This window comes from Zootoca vivipara, chromosome 8 (genome assembly GCF_965207765.1).
Source record: "Zootoca vivipara chromosome 8, rZooViv2.hap1.1, whole genome shotgun sequence".
Classification (NCBI taxonomy): Eukaryota; Metazoa; Chordata; class Lepidosauria; order Squamata; family Lacertidae; genus Zootoca; species Zootoca vivipara.
The window spans coordinates 84,922,194-84,939,096 of record NC_142591.1 but is presented as its reverse complement, the minus strand read 5'-3'; the positions used below and the strand labels follow the sequence as shown (position 1 = coordinate 84,939,096).

Below are 16,903 nucleotides of genomic sequence, written 5' to 3'. Positions count from 1 at the left end.
ACGGTTTCATAATTTCTGACCTGGCGATATATTGCAAATCATGATGTGCATTAAGGCTGGGTGATATATGGTGCAAAACTGGTTTGAAGCCCATATCCTGGTACAGTCAAACCTTGGTTTTCAAATGTAATCCGTTCCGAAAGCCCGTTTGGCTTCCAAAATGTTTGACAACCGAGGCGCGGCCTCCAATTGGTTGCAGGAGCTTCCTGCACTCAAGCGGAAGCCGCGTTGGATGTTCGGCTTCCGAAAAACATTCGAAAACGGGAACATTTTGGCGTTCAGGAGCCGAGGTTTGACTGTATTGGTTTCACAATTTTTGACCTGACGATATATTGCAAATCGTGTGTGTGCCGTGCAAAAATCACAATGTGGGGAAACAATGTGGGAAGCCAGCCAATGCCTAGCTCCATCCTTATTTCAGACATTGTGATATATCAGTACTATGTCGCGATGTTTAGCTGGTGATCTATCGCAGTGTTGAAGACCAGGTGTCACCCAGCCCTAATCACCACGACAGCTTTCTTGGATTACGAACAGGATGGATTTGTGGCTGCTTACCATAACGCCTCTCCTTTCTCCCGCCCTCCTGCCAGGTGTTTGTGCAGCCGGCCAACGTGGCGGTCACCAAAATGGACGTCAACAACTTGGCCATGGTGATGGCCCCCAACTGCCTGCGCTGCCAGTCGGATGACCCGCGCATCATTTTCGAGAACACCCGCAAGGAAATGTCCTTTATCCGGGTCCTGATCCAGCACTTGGACACGAGCTTCATGGAAGGGGTCCTATAGCGCTGGTGCCAGCGGAGCCCGGACAGAACTGGGCGTATCGCCGACCCGTCAAAAGCCCCACCACCCACCCCCAAACCTCCACCCCAAAGCCAGCCAGTCCGCCAGAACTGTTTTTGACGCAGCAAAGGAAACGTCCTCGGTCGGCAGCCGGGCAGAGCGAGAGCGAGAGGGAGGTCACTCTGGGTTTTGCCCACCTGGCCTGCCTCTCCGGCGAGCCCCTGATGTGCTGCTTCTGCTGTGGACAAAACGACCCACACTGCCCCACAGCAGCCCCCTGCCTGGAGACGGAGCAGTCCAGTCGGGAGGAACAGCAAGCCTTCCTCACAGGATTGTTCTGATCCGAAGAGTCTGCATTAATGGGCAACCTGGCAAGATTCAGGTGAACTGTGGGGTTGAGCGGGGAGAGGCAGAGACTGCCTTCCTCCTCCCCAACCTGCACTTTTCGTGGGGAAGGGGTCAGGACAGGAGTTGGGGGGTGGCGTGGAGCATAAAGGCAAGTAGGGGAGTATTGGGGTTCAGCACGGGGCCTCTGATTTCCAAGGTGACCCTTTTGAGACCAGAGGGGAGGCGCCCAGAGCACGTGGTCATCACGCACAAGGTGGAAGGAGGGTGCCCCCCACCCGCAGGTCAGATCCCCATTAGTCCAGACCCTCTCGAGGTGGCTGCCAGGTAAGATAGGTACGTCTGCTGCTCTGTCAACCAGAGATCTCCACCTTCCCAGGCTGTCTCCCATACTGGACGGGCCTGGCGGGAGTTGTAGTTCAGGCTGGCCACCTCCGACCCAAGGCGCTGGGTTGAACGAACGTGAGGGACGGAACCACGCAGACCTGGGCGCCCTTTTTGGCGCAGTCCTCCGACCCGTTTCCCTTCCCTGTTTCCAGCACAGTCACTGCCAAAAGGGGCCAAAGCCATGGTCTCCCCAACACTTTCTCCCCCCCCCTCCCATCGCCCCAGAGAATGGGCCGGTTATGCTGTCAGGCCCCCGCAGTGGGATTTCGGAGCTGGCCATTGAGGAACATTCTGCTGTGTTGGTGCGCCCCGTCCAGAACCCTCTGCCTCCTTTGCCTATTTGTGCAGCCTGCACCAGATTTCTGTGTGGGGCAGCCAAGGCCCACAGACTCTCCTTTCTCCGCCTCTCCTGGAATGGCTGGTTAAATTTGGGTTGCATCTCTGTGGGTTGTGTTGGGAGAGGGGGTACAGCAGCCCTGCCGGGTCCCATGGGGGCTGCGCCTGTGCTCCCCACCTAGCAGAAGGCCTGGCGTTTCCCCTCCGCCGCATGCAAACTTCTGTTTCGGGAGCTGTCTCAGCATTAAAGAAGCATGGAATTGGGGGTCGGGAGGCATTTCCACACGAGTCGACGTTGGAGGCCGGCCAGGCTGCCCATTGCACTTTGAACCCTGGGTTTATGTCATGCGTAAGACTCCTTTCCCCTAAATTCTTGCTTTACTGGTGGCAGTTCCTAATGAAGGCCCCGGAACCCTTGTTTCAAAAGGAGGCTTAAAAAAACTGCTTTCTTTCCATTTGGGGTGAGGGGTGGACTTTGCCCCCCCCCCTTTCCAAAACGTTGCCTCCTAAGGGGAAGAAACAAAAGCACGTTTTGGGGGGATGCCTTCCCGGCACTGAGAATCTGGGCATATTTTGGCTTTCTATCCTACATAACTATTTCTCCTCTTTTGGAGCTGCACTGTAGCATCTTGGCAGGAGTCTTAATTCTCATATTATTCCAATGGAGGCTAGCTTTCTACAAGGAAAATAACACCTCCCACAATTTCAGGGCGATGAAGTTACCCCGTCTCCTTGAAATGTTTGAGGGCGCCTCTGACTCGAGCTGTGTGGAAAGGCCTCCTGTCCACTCTTAACACTGCCAAGATCAGACGTTTTCTTTGATGGATGCTATATGCTCCCAAGAGCCCCTGGGATGTGTGTGCCAGAAGTCTGTATGACAGTAATGCCGTAAGGAGACGCTTGGCACCCCCTTGCCCTGCCTGCAGAACGGTTCCCTGGCCCTCCCTAACAGGCTTGGATTATTATAACAAAAACTGGTGTGGGTGGGTGTGCTCTTGTGCCCCACAAGGGAACACACAAACAGGGGGTTGGACTAGATGGGGCCCAGAGCGGAGACATCCCCTCCTGTCCCCACTTAAGCCCTTCAAAGTGAAGTTTCTTCCACACCACTGGCCTTCGTCACTCAGAGGGGGCGTCCTCTGCCGTCTGTGGAAACCCCCTCGTTGCTTCCAGAGAACTGGCGTGGCAATTCTCGAACAGAGCTTCCCCATCTTCCGATGGCTGGTTTGGGCAAGGCTGCAGTGGGGCGTCCGAGCAACCACTGCCCCTTGCCAAGAGGGTTTCCTCTTGTGCTTAGACGTCAGGCACGCTTGGGCGTTGCGTGCCGGCTGCTCTGCTTGGCTCTCGATCTAGAGAAAGTGCCTTTATCCAACACAGAGAATTGGCCAGGCCTCCCGCCAACCCCCCGGGCATACAGAGTCGCTTCTTAAAACACACCCGAGCGTCTCAGAAGAGACTTCCCTGCCTTCAGTAGCTCCTTCGCTTTCTCCCCTCTTTCTTTGCCTGTTCTGGCATGTTGGAATATGGGTGCAAGACGTGTGTCTATTTCAGCACCGGGGCGTGGTCTCTGCAACTCATTGCCACAGGATGATGCAGTTGCGCAAGCCTAAAGGGTTTTTGCAGAAGGCCTCTGTGGTGAGAGGGCCCATGAATGGCGGGGGGCAAACGGCGCCTCTGTAGCCTGGCGAAGTCGAAGGTGCTTTTCCCCCTCTGAGAGCATAAATTTTGGAGGTAAAAGTGAGCGGGAGCCATATTTGGAGGCAACGTTGAGTGTGAGGATTGCAAGTTGGAGGTGGAAGGGAGAGTCAGTGGGGGCTTTTAGTAGGGGTTGGGAAGAAGGAAGGTCTCTTGCCAGAGCAGCTCGCTGCATCGATTCCCTGCGTCGTCCCAAATGGGAGCATGAGCCTTCCAGCCAAATCACCCAGGGAATACCCTCCTCTCCTGCCCTAGGATCGCAGCACCCCCACCCTTCCCCCAGGGACCCATTGGTGTAGACCCCATCTCCTTGCTCAGAGAGTTGGCCCCAAGAAGCTGAACGAGACTCTGGAATCAGAGCTCACAGAGAGAAGTGATGGCCTCTGTGGTGGCACAACAGTGCCCTGGGGTACTCAGGGCAGTCGCTATTGGCGTGGAAGCGGCATTTACCTTCCCGGTGACCTTTTTTGTTGTCAAAGGAGACCGACCCATTGGCTCTTCCCTTTGGGGAACCCTAAGGAACTTCCTTGACAAGAAGATCGATAGTGGCAAGCAAACGACAGCGATCGTCTTCTCCCCGTGTGGACACAGGCAGGGCGGGGGGGGGGGAGTATCCCGTGAGCCATTTTGGGTGGCCCTGGCCAACGGCCAGACTTAGCAGCCCAACCTGTGATTTGGAGGACGGCATTGGATGCTGTGTAACTCCAGGGACTGATTTAGGAAAGGGGATCTTGGAGAGTTAAATGTGGTGGGGTCGCAGATCCGCTTGTTGTTGAACTGCATCTCCCATCATCACTGGCTGTTGGCGCTGGGCAACTGGGCCTGATGGGAGTTGAAGTTCAGTCACATCTGGATGGCCAGAGGTTAGGTGTCCCCCCTGCAGATGTGTCCGGACTCCGTTCTCCATCTTCCAGGGCCAGAAGGTTCCTGGCTCCCCTCCGCTCAGCCAGTAAGAATTTATTATATAGAGGTTTAAAGGGTTTTTTTTATTTAAAAAAATCCATTATAAATTTGCTAACAACATAGTTTTAATCCAGAGGTGTATATATATCTTATTACCCATCACTGGGGCTCTTTATTTGTATGGGGGGGGGGGCGAATGCTCTAAACTCTATCTTTGTTATTTATTTTATTGCTGTTTTTTAGGGTGGGGTGGGGTGGCTTCCTTGAGTTTGACCAAAAATATATTTATTCCCCCACCCCCACCCACCCTTTTCCGGTGACGAGAGTTTTCTAATTAAGATTAAAGGGTTAAATAGCACCCATTTACGGTATGGGCATTTCACTGTAGCTGCAGAAACTTTCTAGTCCTTTAAAGCATAACGCAACAGCAAGGTGGTTGAGAGAAGGGAACCAGCAGGAGAAAAGGGTGGAATTTGGTGAAGTCAGCCCCCCCCCCCAGCTTCATTCCCTTTCCTGGAATGGGGGGGGCTCAGCTCCATGCCCCCCCCCGCTTTCCCCTTGCACCCAACTTCCGCTTCTTCGGTTAATTTCCAAGCCTATTTTGCATTAAGTTATTTTGTTGAATGAAGGTAACTTTGCTGCCATTCCGGGAAACCGGCCAGCAGTTATTACGGTGTGCCCCTGTCCTTGCCGTGGGTAGTTCTGCCTGTGTGTTTCGCACCCCTCACTTTGACAATCCAACCACACTTAAAAACCGCAAAGGCACCCGGCTGCAGTGTGCACCTTGCTTTTCACATTATGAGCCGCTGTGGACTAGCACCTTGGTGTCGGGCCCAAACTGCTCCCTCCCACCCATCCCAAACTGGTCTTTTGAAAGCCGCTAGCAATGCCCCCCTCTCCCTCTCTGCTCTCCAGGAAAGTCAGGGCAGCTCACTGAGCGCACCTAGGCTTATTGCAACTACCTACCACTGTCCAAATTTGACAAACCCCCGTTCTTCAGACACAGTGAAGAAAAGAAGGGGTTAATTGAGACAGGAATCCTGACTTTGTTTTGGACACTTCTTGAGCAAAGTACCTAATCTAAACAAGTGCCTTAACACCTTAATGGCCATTACCTGTCATTGACAAAGCTGTAGCCTGAGCCATTTACATTTGCAAATTCCAGTTTGTTTGAAATCCTAACCCGCTTGGGACATTTGAGGGGGGGGGGGCTGTTCAGCTTTCTCTCTCCTTTTTCCTCTTGGGAACTGGCATTGCAATTCGCCCAGGTCTGCATCATTTTCATACTTTTGGGCAGCTGTTTCGAGAGACACCACTATAAATAAATAGCTTGCATCCCTTAACTTTATTTTATTTTTAAACGGAGAAACGCAGTGCATGCCATGAATTTAACAGGAGGAACAGATGGGCAAATGAGACACATCCACCACCAAGAGAGTCTAGACCAGGCACCCCCAAACTGCGGCCCTCCAGATGTTTTGGCCTACAACTCCCATGATCCCTAGCTAACAGGACCAGTGGTCGAGGAAGATGGGAATTGTAGTCCAAAACATCTGGAGGGACAAAGTCTGGGGATGCCTGGTCTGGCGGATTGCAAGCAGGTCTCTTTTCAAGAGGCCACGTATCTAAGGGGTCTTAGCTAAACAGCTCCAGCACTGACCCCCCCCCCCAAAAAAACACCCATGCATGCCCTTGGGTGAAGCACTCTGAGGTCTATAGGTGACAGGGGTGGGGGGAATATCCACCAGAGTTGAGCTGGAACCAAACAAGACCCAAATAACAAGTGGGGAGCAGATGGCGGGAGCAATTGCTCGACTTTGCTGAAGCATCAGAGAAGGTCCAGGTGAGGTTGAAGTTTCGCGGAGGTGGAAGCTCAAAGCAGGCCTCTCAAGAACAGTGGGAGAGGACTCCTCTCCTCCTGTCCTCCTTGAGGGCTTCCTGAAGGCATCTCTGACGTGCCACTGTGGAATTCAGGATCCTGGATTTTGGTCTTGCCCTGGTGGGGCTATTTTTCCTCTCTTGGGGTGAGCCATAAGAGTGCTTTGCCAGAGGAAACGGATGCTGCTTTCTGAGCAACCGGTGGGGATGTTGCAAGGAACCCTGGGTGCAGTCCTTCTCTTTATTAAAAAAGCACGGCGGCTCACTCTCCCCCACTACTCCATGTAGTCGAGTCGGACGGTGTTTTCCCCATGCAAATTTAGCATGACATAAAGGGGTCACGTACGGGTAGCAGCTATAGCTTCAAAGGGATCAACCCCTGGCCCAGTTCCTGATGCAAACATTTTTATTTGGAAAACTAGTGATGAAAAATCTAAAAAGCAGACTGAAACAAAACTGTGCTACAGCACAAAGGTCCTATACCCATTGCATTGAGCTCAATGAGGTTGACTTGCAGTCAGGTTCAGTATAGGATTGCAGCTTCAATTGATTTCGGCAGGGCCCCGCCTCTCCTGGAGGCTGCCTCATTTTCATGACGACTTTTCGAAAATGCCACTTTAGCCAAAGCGGACACAAACCCGGTTCTTCGGTTCTTGAGCTCCAGCCGCTCAGCAACCAGGTTGCTTTCTTCTTAGGAGTGTCCAAATGTGTCTTGGGTTCCTTTGGACCCGGCTGCACACTCGCCAACCCACCAGCAGCGACCCAAGTTAATGATCTAAAAATAATTTGCTCCTTCAACAAAACACAGACACAATCATAAACTTAGGCTTCTTTGTAATGTGTCTGGGATTAACCACTAATACCGGTAGTTCTATAGGATCAGGAAGGAGAGAGAAGACCCTGGAATTGGTGAGGAGGGGGATTCGGGCAATGAGCTCTGTGCTTTGCCCCCCTTAATCCCAAACAGCTGGACTCCCCTTGGCAGCTGCTCTCATTCTGGGCTGCACAGACTTTCTTTTTGACCTACTTAGCATAGGCAGAGAAGGAGTGTAGGATTCGCCTTGTGCTAGCATGTCTTTTACCAGTAGAATTCTCTGCAAGCAAGGAAATGGATTCTCTCTCTCTCTCTCTCTCTTTCTCGTCGCGAACTGTTCATTAATCACCCTTATAAAATGTGGGGTCTTAGTCCCAACCTCCCTCCACAAAAGAGCACTCTCTGCCTGTGGCACTACCAGAAGTGATTCATTCACGTCGCATCTCATCACCCGGAGAGACCAGCTTAACGTTTCGAAAGGGTAAATTGTCTCCGTCTTGTTTCAGCACCAGAAACCGTTGCCATACTTAAATGATCTTAAGCCGTCACTGGTCCTGTGAGATATTGTAATATTTGCAGTACACAGTAGGATTTAAAAAAACAAAACATATCCACACTGAACGGCAGGCCTAATTCTTATCTGGTTTCTAAGGATGGGCGCATATAAATGTTTTAATGCCCTGGGAGTTGTCTGTGCTGGCCAGGTGAGCGGCCTTGACGCGACTGGTGTCAAAATCGAGTGGCTTGTTGCCTCGGGGTTCCAAGAGGGAGTTCTAACCACCTGGGTGAGGAAAAGACCTTGCAAGCCGGCCACATGCACAGTATTCATCGCCACCTGGGATTTGACTCTCGCCAAATCACCGGTGGCTCGGCACAGCTTGGGTCCTAACCCATGCCAGTGTTCCTTGCAGCCCACTATGTCATAATGATTTATAATAATTTATTACTTGTACTGACTGGGTTGCCCCAGCCTCTCTGGTAGTTACGTCACTGACTCCCACATTGAGACGGGCAGAGCAAGACCTGAGAGTGTCAAATGCCAATGCGGAGAAGAAACCAAGGGCCGCGAAATCAAGGAGAGGAGCCTAGTCCTGGGGTAGAGAGAGATATTTGGCCTGGTCTCCTTTCCCAAGTTGGTTTTATTTCAAACTCGATTCCTACATTGCAGGGGGTTGTGCTACATGACCCATTGGGCCCCTTCAGACTCTTACAATTCTGTGAAGTGTCTAGGCGCCGAACTGGAAACTATTGCAGACGGAGGTTCGATATAAGGGTTTTTCCCTCCCTCTCTATTGGGTGGTTTATCGTTTTGATTTTCCGGGCGTCTTTGCCCCTGCAGAAAACCAGGACATGTTTGACTTACTGGACGGAGGTTGCTTGAACCCGGTTTGGCCTTACACTTGAGAGACACAAGCGATTCAATGCTAACCTTCCTTTCCTCCCCACCTGTTTGCAAAGCTGATCTCTCTCCACCCCCCCTCCGACCCCCCCAATCTTTTCCTCGGACAATCACCTCAGGCGCTGGGCAAGGGGCAAGCAAGGAAGGCCGTTTGGTCCCTTGTAGTGATGGCTGAATGGAGACGGGACGTTTCCTGGGGCCTCCCATGGCAATTTAGAGGGGCAACCTACTGTGTAACGTTGTCTGACTAACTCTTGTAATTAAGAAGCATGGAAATGTAGAGGCAACTCCATGTTGTGTGAATAAAAGATGAATATGGACATCCTTTTGGGGACCCTCGTGTCGGATTCTTCCCCCCCCCCTTAAAAAACAAAACAGAAAGCACTACATATTCTCATTTTTAGAAAGCACATCAAGATTAAGCAATTGTGCAAGAGCAGCAAAGAACTCAGCCAGAAACAACAGCATGGTGGTGTTGGCCAACTCACTTCTTGCACAATGCCTCTCCCCTTCCTTTAGATACTTGAGGTTGCGTTGCCGAAACAAAGTGAAGCTGCATGTTGGATCGAGTCAGATTGCAAGATCCATCTACCCTTCTGCTGGCCGATGAGGTCTAGCTGGGGTAGGAGGAAGCAACTTCCCACAGCTCCACTACTTGAAATGTTTCTTTAACCAGAGGTTCACCTTTCACGTGCAGAGTGCACATCCTCCTCCTCAGCTGTTGACTCCTCCTTTGGAGCGAGACCTCCAAACCCATACCCACTGAGCCACTTCCCTGGGGCAGAGGTATCCCTCTCAGAAGGTGGTGGGTTCTTGGAGGGCTTTCAAAAGAATGTTGAGTAAAGGTAAAGGATCCCTGGACAGTTCAGTCCAGTCAAAGGCGACTCTGGGATTGTGGCGCTCATCTCGCTTTCAGGCTGAGAGAGCCAGCGTTTGTCCACAGACAGCTTTTCTGGGTCATGTGGCCAACATGACTATCATAGAATCGTAGAGTTGGAAGAGACCACAAGGGCCATCCAGTCCAACCCCCTGCCAAGCAGGAAACACCATCAAAGCATTCTTGACATATGCCTGTCAAGCCTCTGCTTAAAGACCGCCAAAGAAGGAGACTCCACCACAAGCCTTGGCAGCAAATTCCACTGCCGAACAGCTCTTACTAACTCCCACTTCTGGTGCAATGGGACACCGTGATGGAAACCAGAGTGCACGGAAATGCTGTTTACCTTCCCGCCACCTATCTACTTGCACTTTTTGGTGTGCTTTCAAACTGCTAAGTTGGCAGGAGCTGAGACAGAGCAACGGGAGCTCACCCCATTGCGGGGATTCGAACCGCTGACCTAATTGGCAAGCCCAAGAGGCTCGGTGGTTTAGACCTCCTGCTCCCTATACAGATGTTAAATGGCCAAGTGTCAAGGATGCTTTTAGTAGTGCTTCCTGCATTGCGGGGGGTTGGACTAGATGACCCCTGGGGTCCCTTCCAACTATAATTCCACAGCCAAACTAGCAAACAGATCTCTCTCTCTGGTACCCAACTCTTGGAGCCCGGTACACGGTCTATCCCACACATCGACGCAAGAATGTGCCCAGCCCTTGAGTCTTCCTGGAAGAATGTGCCGCAAGTTGCACAAAAGACTCCAGATGCATCGCATGGGTTCCTCTCTCCCAGTCCCAAATCTCCCACCTGTGTCTCCCACGTGCAACCTGCCTTGGGTTGATTTTTAGTCCTCTGGCCAGGACTTAATCTGCACACCAGGGTGTAGAACAGGAATGGGGTACCTTGCAGAAACTCCAGGTATCAGTGAACATTAGATACCAGCCAGTATGGTGGGGTGTGCATCGCTAACAACCCCTGGGGTGGGGGGTCTCAGGCTTTCTTCCAGCTGGGCCATGCTCCACCTTCCAACAGTGCTTGGGTGCTTGAAGACTGGCTGTAGTTACTTGGCAGGGAGGGAATACAAAGACAAGCACAGCGCATGCTCAGAGGCACTCTTTTTATTGCTATCGTCACATTTTCCAAGGCTGAAATCAGATACAAAGTAGGTCGTGGGGTTGAGCCTACGCTCAAATTAACACTGTCAACGTTAAAGGTGGGCAGGGTAGCAGGGATGTGTAAGCCCCTCTTCATTTGCAAATACACCCCTTCTCAATTTTCAAATCCAAGTTTACACATTTCTACATATCTGCGGTGTTTCCACCCTCTCGCTTGCATCAGAATCCACATTAAGAAAACATAAGGAGCCAGCAAGCCGCAGCAAAAACACAAATCGAGCCCTAGGTTGCTACTTAACACTTCGGCTCAAATTAAATCATTTCTCGCGGGTTCAGGAGTCCCAATCATGAGAAAAGGAAAACATTCACGGAGGGAAAAATCAGTGTTCCTGTTCTTTAAATGGACAACAATCAGGAGTTTCTGCTACAGAAGAGCCAGAGTGAGACACAAGGCTGATTTAAAGCAACAGGGCTTTGCAGTTTATTGCATTGGGCTGCCAAGGTTTCAATTTGCAGTTAGCAAACCGGACCCTTCATTTCCATGCTCTGAAAGGCTTGAACTTTACCTACACTTCCACCTGTAACCCCTCTTGGTGGCCACAAAAATGGGCAATCCCGTCTGTTTTGGAATACAGTGGAACCTCGGTTTATGAACACCTCGGTTTATGAATTTTCGGTTTATGAACGCCGCGGACCCATCTGGAACGGATTAATTCACTTTCCATTACTTTTAATGGGAAAGTTCGCTTCAGTTTATGAACGCTTCAGTTTATGAACAGACTTCCGGAACCAATTACACCCATGTTTCAGTTTATGAACGCTTCAGTTAAGTACTTCACGGACCCGTCTGGAACGGATTAATCCACTTTCCATTACTTTCAATGGAAAAGTTTGCTTCAGTTTATGAACAGTTACTCCGCGGACCATCTTGAACGGATTAATCCACTTTCCATTACTTTCAATGGGAAAGTTCGCTTCAGTTTATGAACGCTTCAGTTTATGAACAGACTTCCGGAACCAATTGTGTTCATAAACCGAGGTACCACTGTATGCTCTTGTGAAAGGATTAAAATAACAATGGCCAGTATTTCCACCTACCCAAAAAACGAACCGCTGTGTTGCAGAGGGAGTGTGTATGTGTTTCTAAACCAGGAGGTAATGTGGAAAATATCTGCCTTTAAAAAAGGAAGTTTGGTTTATTATTAAGTTAGATCAAGCTATAAATTATTTCCACATTTGAGCAGCTAACAAAACAACCGAAACCCCCTGCAGCTTCTACAGATACTGAAAATGACGGCGGCTGAAGGTTTTGGTCTCCAAAAGGGCAGATAAAGGGAACCAACAGGAAAACGGGACAAAACCCAAATGTGGTGGTTGATGCTCGCGTACGGTATCTTACCCACTGTGGCATCTGGGCTGCCTTGCAGTTTCAACTTCCTTACTTGAGCTGCCTGCAGCCATTTGGTCAGCTGGAAATACAGTGGTGCCCCGCTAGACGAACGCCCTGTAAGACGAATTTTTCGCTTAACGAAAGGATTTTTCGAGTGGAGGTTGCCTCACTCGACGAATTCGTTTTACAAAAAATTCGTCTAGCGAATTGCGGTTTCCCATATGAATGCATCGAAATCCAATTAATGCGTTCCTATGGGCAAAATAAAAAATAAATAAAAATTCAATGCATTCCTATGGGATTCGCTAGACGAATTTTTCGTTATAAGAATTGACCTGCGGAACGAATTAAATTAGTCTAGCGAGGCACCACTGTATCATTTTTTTAAAAACTGCTCTCTGTGAAAGGCTGTGAGACAGATGTTTGGGTTGGGGTGGGCCTGCCTGGTGGCAGAAGGGGAGCCCTAACGTAGGGCCTGTTTTATGGGCCCAAAGCATCCTCTGATTTAGAGAACAAACCTGTATGCCCTCCCGATCTTTCTCAATTGAATTCCTTGCATTTGCAGCAAAGTAGGATTGGGAAGGTTTCGAGCACCGACTGCCCTTGAAAATGGAGCAGAGCACTTTGGAGAGCCTTAGCATCAAATCTCCTACCAGGATACTGCCTTATCCCGAGTCATTTAACTCAGCATTGTCTACACCAGGGGTGGCCAACTCCCAAGAGACTATGATCTACTCACAGTTAAAAACTGGCAGTGATCTAACCCCTTTTGGAGGGTTCAGGTCAAAGTTGTTGAGCTTTTTTTTAAGGGGGAGAGAGGCCCCATTTTGGGGGATGCAGGGCAAAAGTGTTGAACTTTTTTAGGGGACCCAAACTTGTTGAGCTTCATTGGGGGGAGCCAGTGATCTACGATCTACCTGTTGGACATGCCTGGTCTACACTGAGCAGCTCAATAGCTCTCTAGGTTTTCAGGCAGGGAGTCTCTCCCAACCCTACCAGGGGACGCCAGGATTAAACCTGGGACCTGCATGCAAAGCAGCTGCTCTGCCACTGAGCTGTGCCCCTTCCCCAGGGCCAGGGGGTCAGCTGCCCTCATTCACTTCCTCCTTGGCCTGAAGCTGCCTACTTTGCTAGGAAGCGGCCTTATAGCACCCAGTTGGCTTATTTGTTCCTCTGGTCCAGGAGTGTGCCAACTCTGACTGGCAGTGGCTCTCCAAGGCCACAGCTCTTCAGCCATCACCCGCTACTCAAGACCCTTTTACCTAGGGATGCTGGGGATTGAATTCGAATCCTCATGCACTGCAGCCGCACTTCTCTTGCCAGTAACAATCTCAGAGGAGGCAAACACAGAAAACGTGCAGGTTCTCTTCCCTTCCCCCTCCCCAAAGTGCAACAGAAGAGAGTGGGCAAGCCTACTAGGAACAGCGAGAGTTTTCCAAATATTTTGTCAATTGCAGATTGTGAGTCCACTTGGCCTAGAGATTCTTATTCCTATTAACTGCAAAACGCCGAGTTCATTTTGGTGAGATGAGCACACTGGCTTCCCATCACTGCAAATGAAAATAGAAGCGGCCACCAGAATATTTTGCGCTTGCAAACTTCAGAGAAAAAGAGGAGACTGCTTGCTAGATAAGGCCAGCGGCCTCTCTCGTCCAGCATCTTGCTCTTGCTGTGGCCAATGAGATACCCATGGAAAGCCCTCGGGCAGAAGCTGAACGCAACACTCTCTGCCTATTTGCCAGTAGCTGCACACAGAGGGGCTCCGGACAAAACAGGCTGGCACCATGGCTACTGGCAGAAGAGCTGCCTTTTGTTCCTAGCTTAATTATTTCCTTCCACCAGATTTGGGTGCAGCTTGATGTTTTTCATTTGTTTTAAAAAGGACACATGCACCCCGACAGGTGTGGCAATGGTGCCCTGGAGAGGGGGGGAAGGGGGATTCCCTAGGGGGCACTAAGAGGCAAGGGGGAAGCAAGGCAGCACTGGAGGTGTAAATAGCTATCGAACTTTGGAAAACTGGCACCCCCAGCTCAAGTCCATCCATCTTCTTGAACCAATCGAACTAAATAGTTTTAATTGGATTTTGATTCATCAATACTGTTTTGAATTTTATTATTGTGTTATTACCTTCCTTGATCCTATCTGAAGAAGTGTGCAGGCACACGAAAGCTCATACCAATGACAACCTTACGGTAGTTGGTCTCTAAGGTGCTACTAGAAGGAATTTTTTTTATTTTGTTTCGACTACGTCAGACCAACACGGCTACCTACCTGTAACTTGATGCAAGCTGTTATTCTGAATAATGCTTTTTATAAGGTAGGGGGGCACTCGGGGTGAGTTTATAGAACCAAGGTGGAGGTGGCCCATCCCCAAATTGGGAACCTCTGCTCCATGCCAACAGCAGGAGGACGTGCACCCCAGGCAAAAGGGGGAGCCCACCCCAAATTTATAGATGGAAGCTGTGTAGTAGACTTGCCTCGCTCTGTCACCGACATCACCATCGCCTGCAGTGTGGGACAAAGACTGCTCCATGCCGCAAGAGCAATTTGCAAACTGCAGAAGAAGTACAGCAGCAGGAAAGAAAAAAAACCTGCTTGTGCCCCCATCTCAGTGGCTGCTGGAATATGCCAAAGTGCTTTAAAAAACCACTGGACTTACAGAGCACCGAACCGCAACATCCCCTGGCAGATGGGAGATTTGTGTCACCGGGCAAAGACTATTTCCAAAACGCCTGACATGTGTTAAAACCTGTAATAATCCTTACGAGAGGCCCTGTAAGGCAGGCCAAGTATTACTCCCCAAGTTGTGGGTTGGGATCTGGGGGCAAGAGAAAGGCTTGTCTAAGGCCACCTAGGTAAGCAGCTGGTGGCTGCAGAATTTGAACCAGGGACTGCGTCCCTCAGACCCTCCGGCTGCGGATCTAAACACACTTCTCAGGGAGCAAGTGCCATTATTAACATGCCTCCAAGTAAACATGTATACGATCGCACCATTAGCCTCATGTTTCTTCCATGATCCCAGAAAGATTGGCAAGCCTGAAGGCTTCTGCAGAGGAATGCCTATAATAACCAGGACGTGCACCAAATCACAGCACAAACCAGAGTTTACAAAGTCAGTTCAAACCACGGTTTCGGTTCTCCTTTGCAAGTGGCTTGTGATCCATGCTTCGCTTTCAAAAATGGTTTGATAATTGCTCACTTGCCTCCCTTACGTTGCTTCCCTACAGGTGGAACTAAACTGAGCCACTTTGCTACAGGTGGAACTAAAAACCAGCCATTTTGCTCCTATGACTCGTCTCCTAGATCTGTTGATGGTCTTCCTAGCAGCGAGTTGAAACCTGCATTGTCCCGAACGCAGGAGCCGCGGAGAGGTTTGCAATGCCAGGCCAGGCAGAGCAAGAGCCAGGGCACCGTTTCCCAAGGACCGGACACGAATGCTCCTCTTACACGGCTCAAATCCCAAACGGCCACTTGCCCACCGCTATGACTCAAGCAATGCCTTGGGCATTAGGAAATTAGAACGCTGCAAACAGGCATCTTGGGGTCCTCCGAACCTGCTGGCGTTGGAGGCTGGTTAGAAGGCGCGTTATTTGAAAGAGCTCTGCTTGTGGCTCCACCATCTTGCCTCCAGCCGGATGCCCCCAGGAAAATGGGGCTTGCGGGCAGCAGCCCTCACCCTGCCACCTGGCATTTGGAGGGATGCTGAGCCTCTCCTAGCCCTGAGTTCGAATTCCCTGCTTTTCAGAAGCCAGCCTCAGCAGAATCCTCGACTCCTCCTCGAGCCGCCTTACATGCTCCAAAAATGCCAGTGGGGTGGGCATCCTTGGCCGGCAACCTGGCGCCTCCTTCTCCCGCCCGCGGAGTGAAGGAGCAGGGGCAGGAAGTGGGAGCCACTCAGCAGGCCAGCTCGTTGTCCCCCACGGCAGAGAAAGGGAGGCTGTAGCTGCTGCTGCTGCTGCTTTTGCTTCGCTTGCTTCGCTTGCCCCATGCCAGAATGGAGCTGGCGCCTTTGCTCTGAATCAGGGTCTTCCGGCAGTTCTCCTTGTTGCTCTTCAGAAGGCCACTACTGCCGCCACCACCAGCAACGCCAGGACCCATCGCTGAAGGCTTCTTGTCCACCTTTCAGAGGGAGAAAAAAAGACGGGGTTCGGGTGGAGGAGAAGTGGAAGGAGACCACTAGCTTACTAGCATTTAACTTTTGTTGAACGTTCTCATCAAATTCCAGCAGAGCAGAACCATAAAGCGTTCATCGCTTCGGCATAAGACATGCAACGATTCCTGCATCGTGCGGGGTTGGACTAAATGACCCTTGGGGTCCCTTCCAACTCTATGTTCTTCATGCTGCCCAGGTGAGCGTACAAACAAACGAATTACCTAAATTAATGGTTCCTGAACTTTCCTGGGCCACTGCCTCCTTTGTTCCATAAACTCACCCCCAGTGCCCCCTAACCTGTAAAACGCATCATTCAGAACAGCGGTTTGTGCAACCCACTAAGGAGCACAAGAACAGAATAAAATAAAACAGTAACAACTGCGCATTTATTTTAAAAAAATCCGATTAAACCTGTTTAGTCTGATTAATTCAACAAAACTGAAGAGCTTGACCAGGTGATGCCAGCTTTTCAAAGACTAATGGCCATTTATTTATTCAATTATTTAGTTGTTTATCCCCCCCCAGCGCCCCCTGCCTCTAAACACCCCCCCCAGGTAAATCCTGCTGCCGCCACCCACCAGGAGGCGCTCCTGTCCACTTTGGGAACCACTGATCTAAGTGACGCATCCTGCAGTTCCCTGAGCAATCCTAAGAGAATTGTAGAGTCGGAAGGGGACTCCGAGGGTCATCTAGTCCAACCCCCCTTGCAATGTGGGAATCTCAACCCATAGGTCTCCCATCCAACCCAAAACCAGACCAGACCCTGCTTAGCTTTGCAAATGTGCCAGCAGTTTTATTGCTGCACCACTAGGAGGACTACCCTGCCCCC

The 16,903-nt window shown here is 50.6% G+C and overlaps 2 protein-coding genes across 3 annotated transcripts in view; one reads left to right on the top strand and one right to left on the bottom strand.

Moving 5' to 3' along the window:
• ARHGAP39 (Rho GTPase activating protein 39) overlaps nucleotides 1–8,869 on the top strand; it is a 187,340-nt gene extending 178,471 nt beyond the window's left edge. The window contains exons 11-12 of one of the 2 annotated variants that reach the window (XR_015951607.1): nucleotides 594–1,371; nucleotides 1,420–8,869. Coding sequence is in view for 1 of the 2 variants with exons in the window: in XM_035125366.3 (XP_034981257.1) it covers nucleotides 594–788 (195 nt within the window). In the remaining variant the exon portion in view is untranslated. Of the gene's footprint in view, nucleotides 1–593 lie in introns of both variants that reach the window. The other variant, XM_035125366.3, reaches the window with a different exon arrangement.
• Nucleotides 8,870–10,519: 1,650 nt separating this feature from the next.
• The window catches only part of RHPN1 (rhophilin Rho GTPase binding protein 1), a 48,546-nt gene continuing 42,162 nt past the window's right edge, over nucleotides 10,520–16,903 (bottom strand). Inside the window, exon 15 of the mRNA XM_035125643.3 lies at nucleotides 10,520–16,040. Within this exon, the coding sequence (XP_034981534.2) occupies nucleotides 15,816–16,040 (225 nt within the window). The 3' untranslated portion in view covers nucleotides 10,520–15,815. The remainder of the gene's footprint in view (nucleotides 16,041–16,903) is intronic.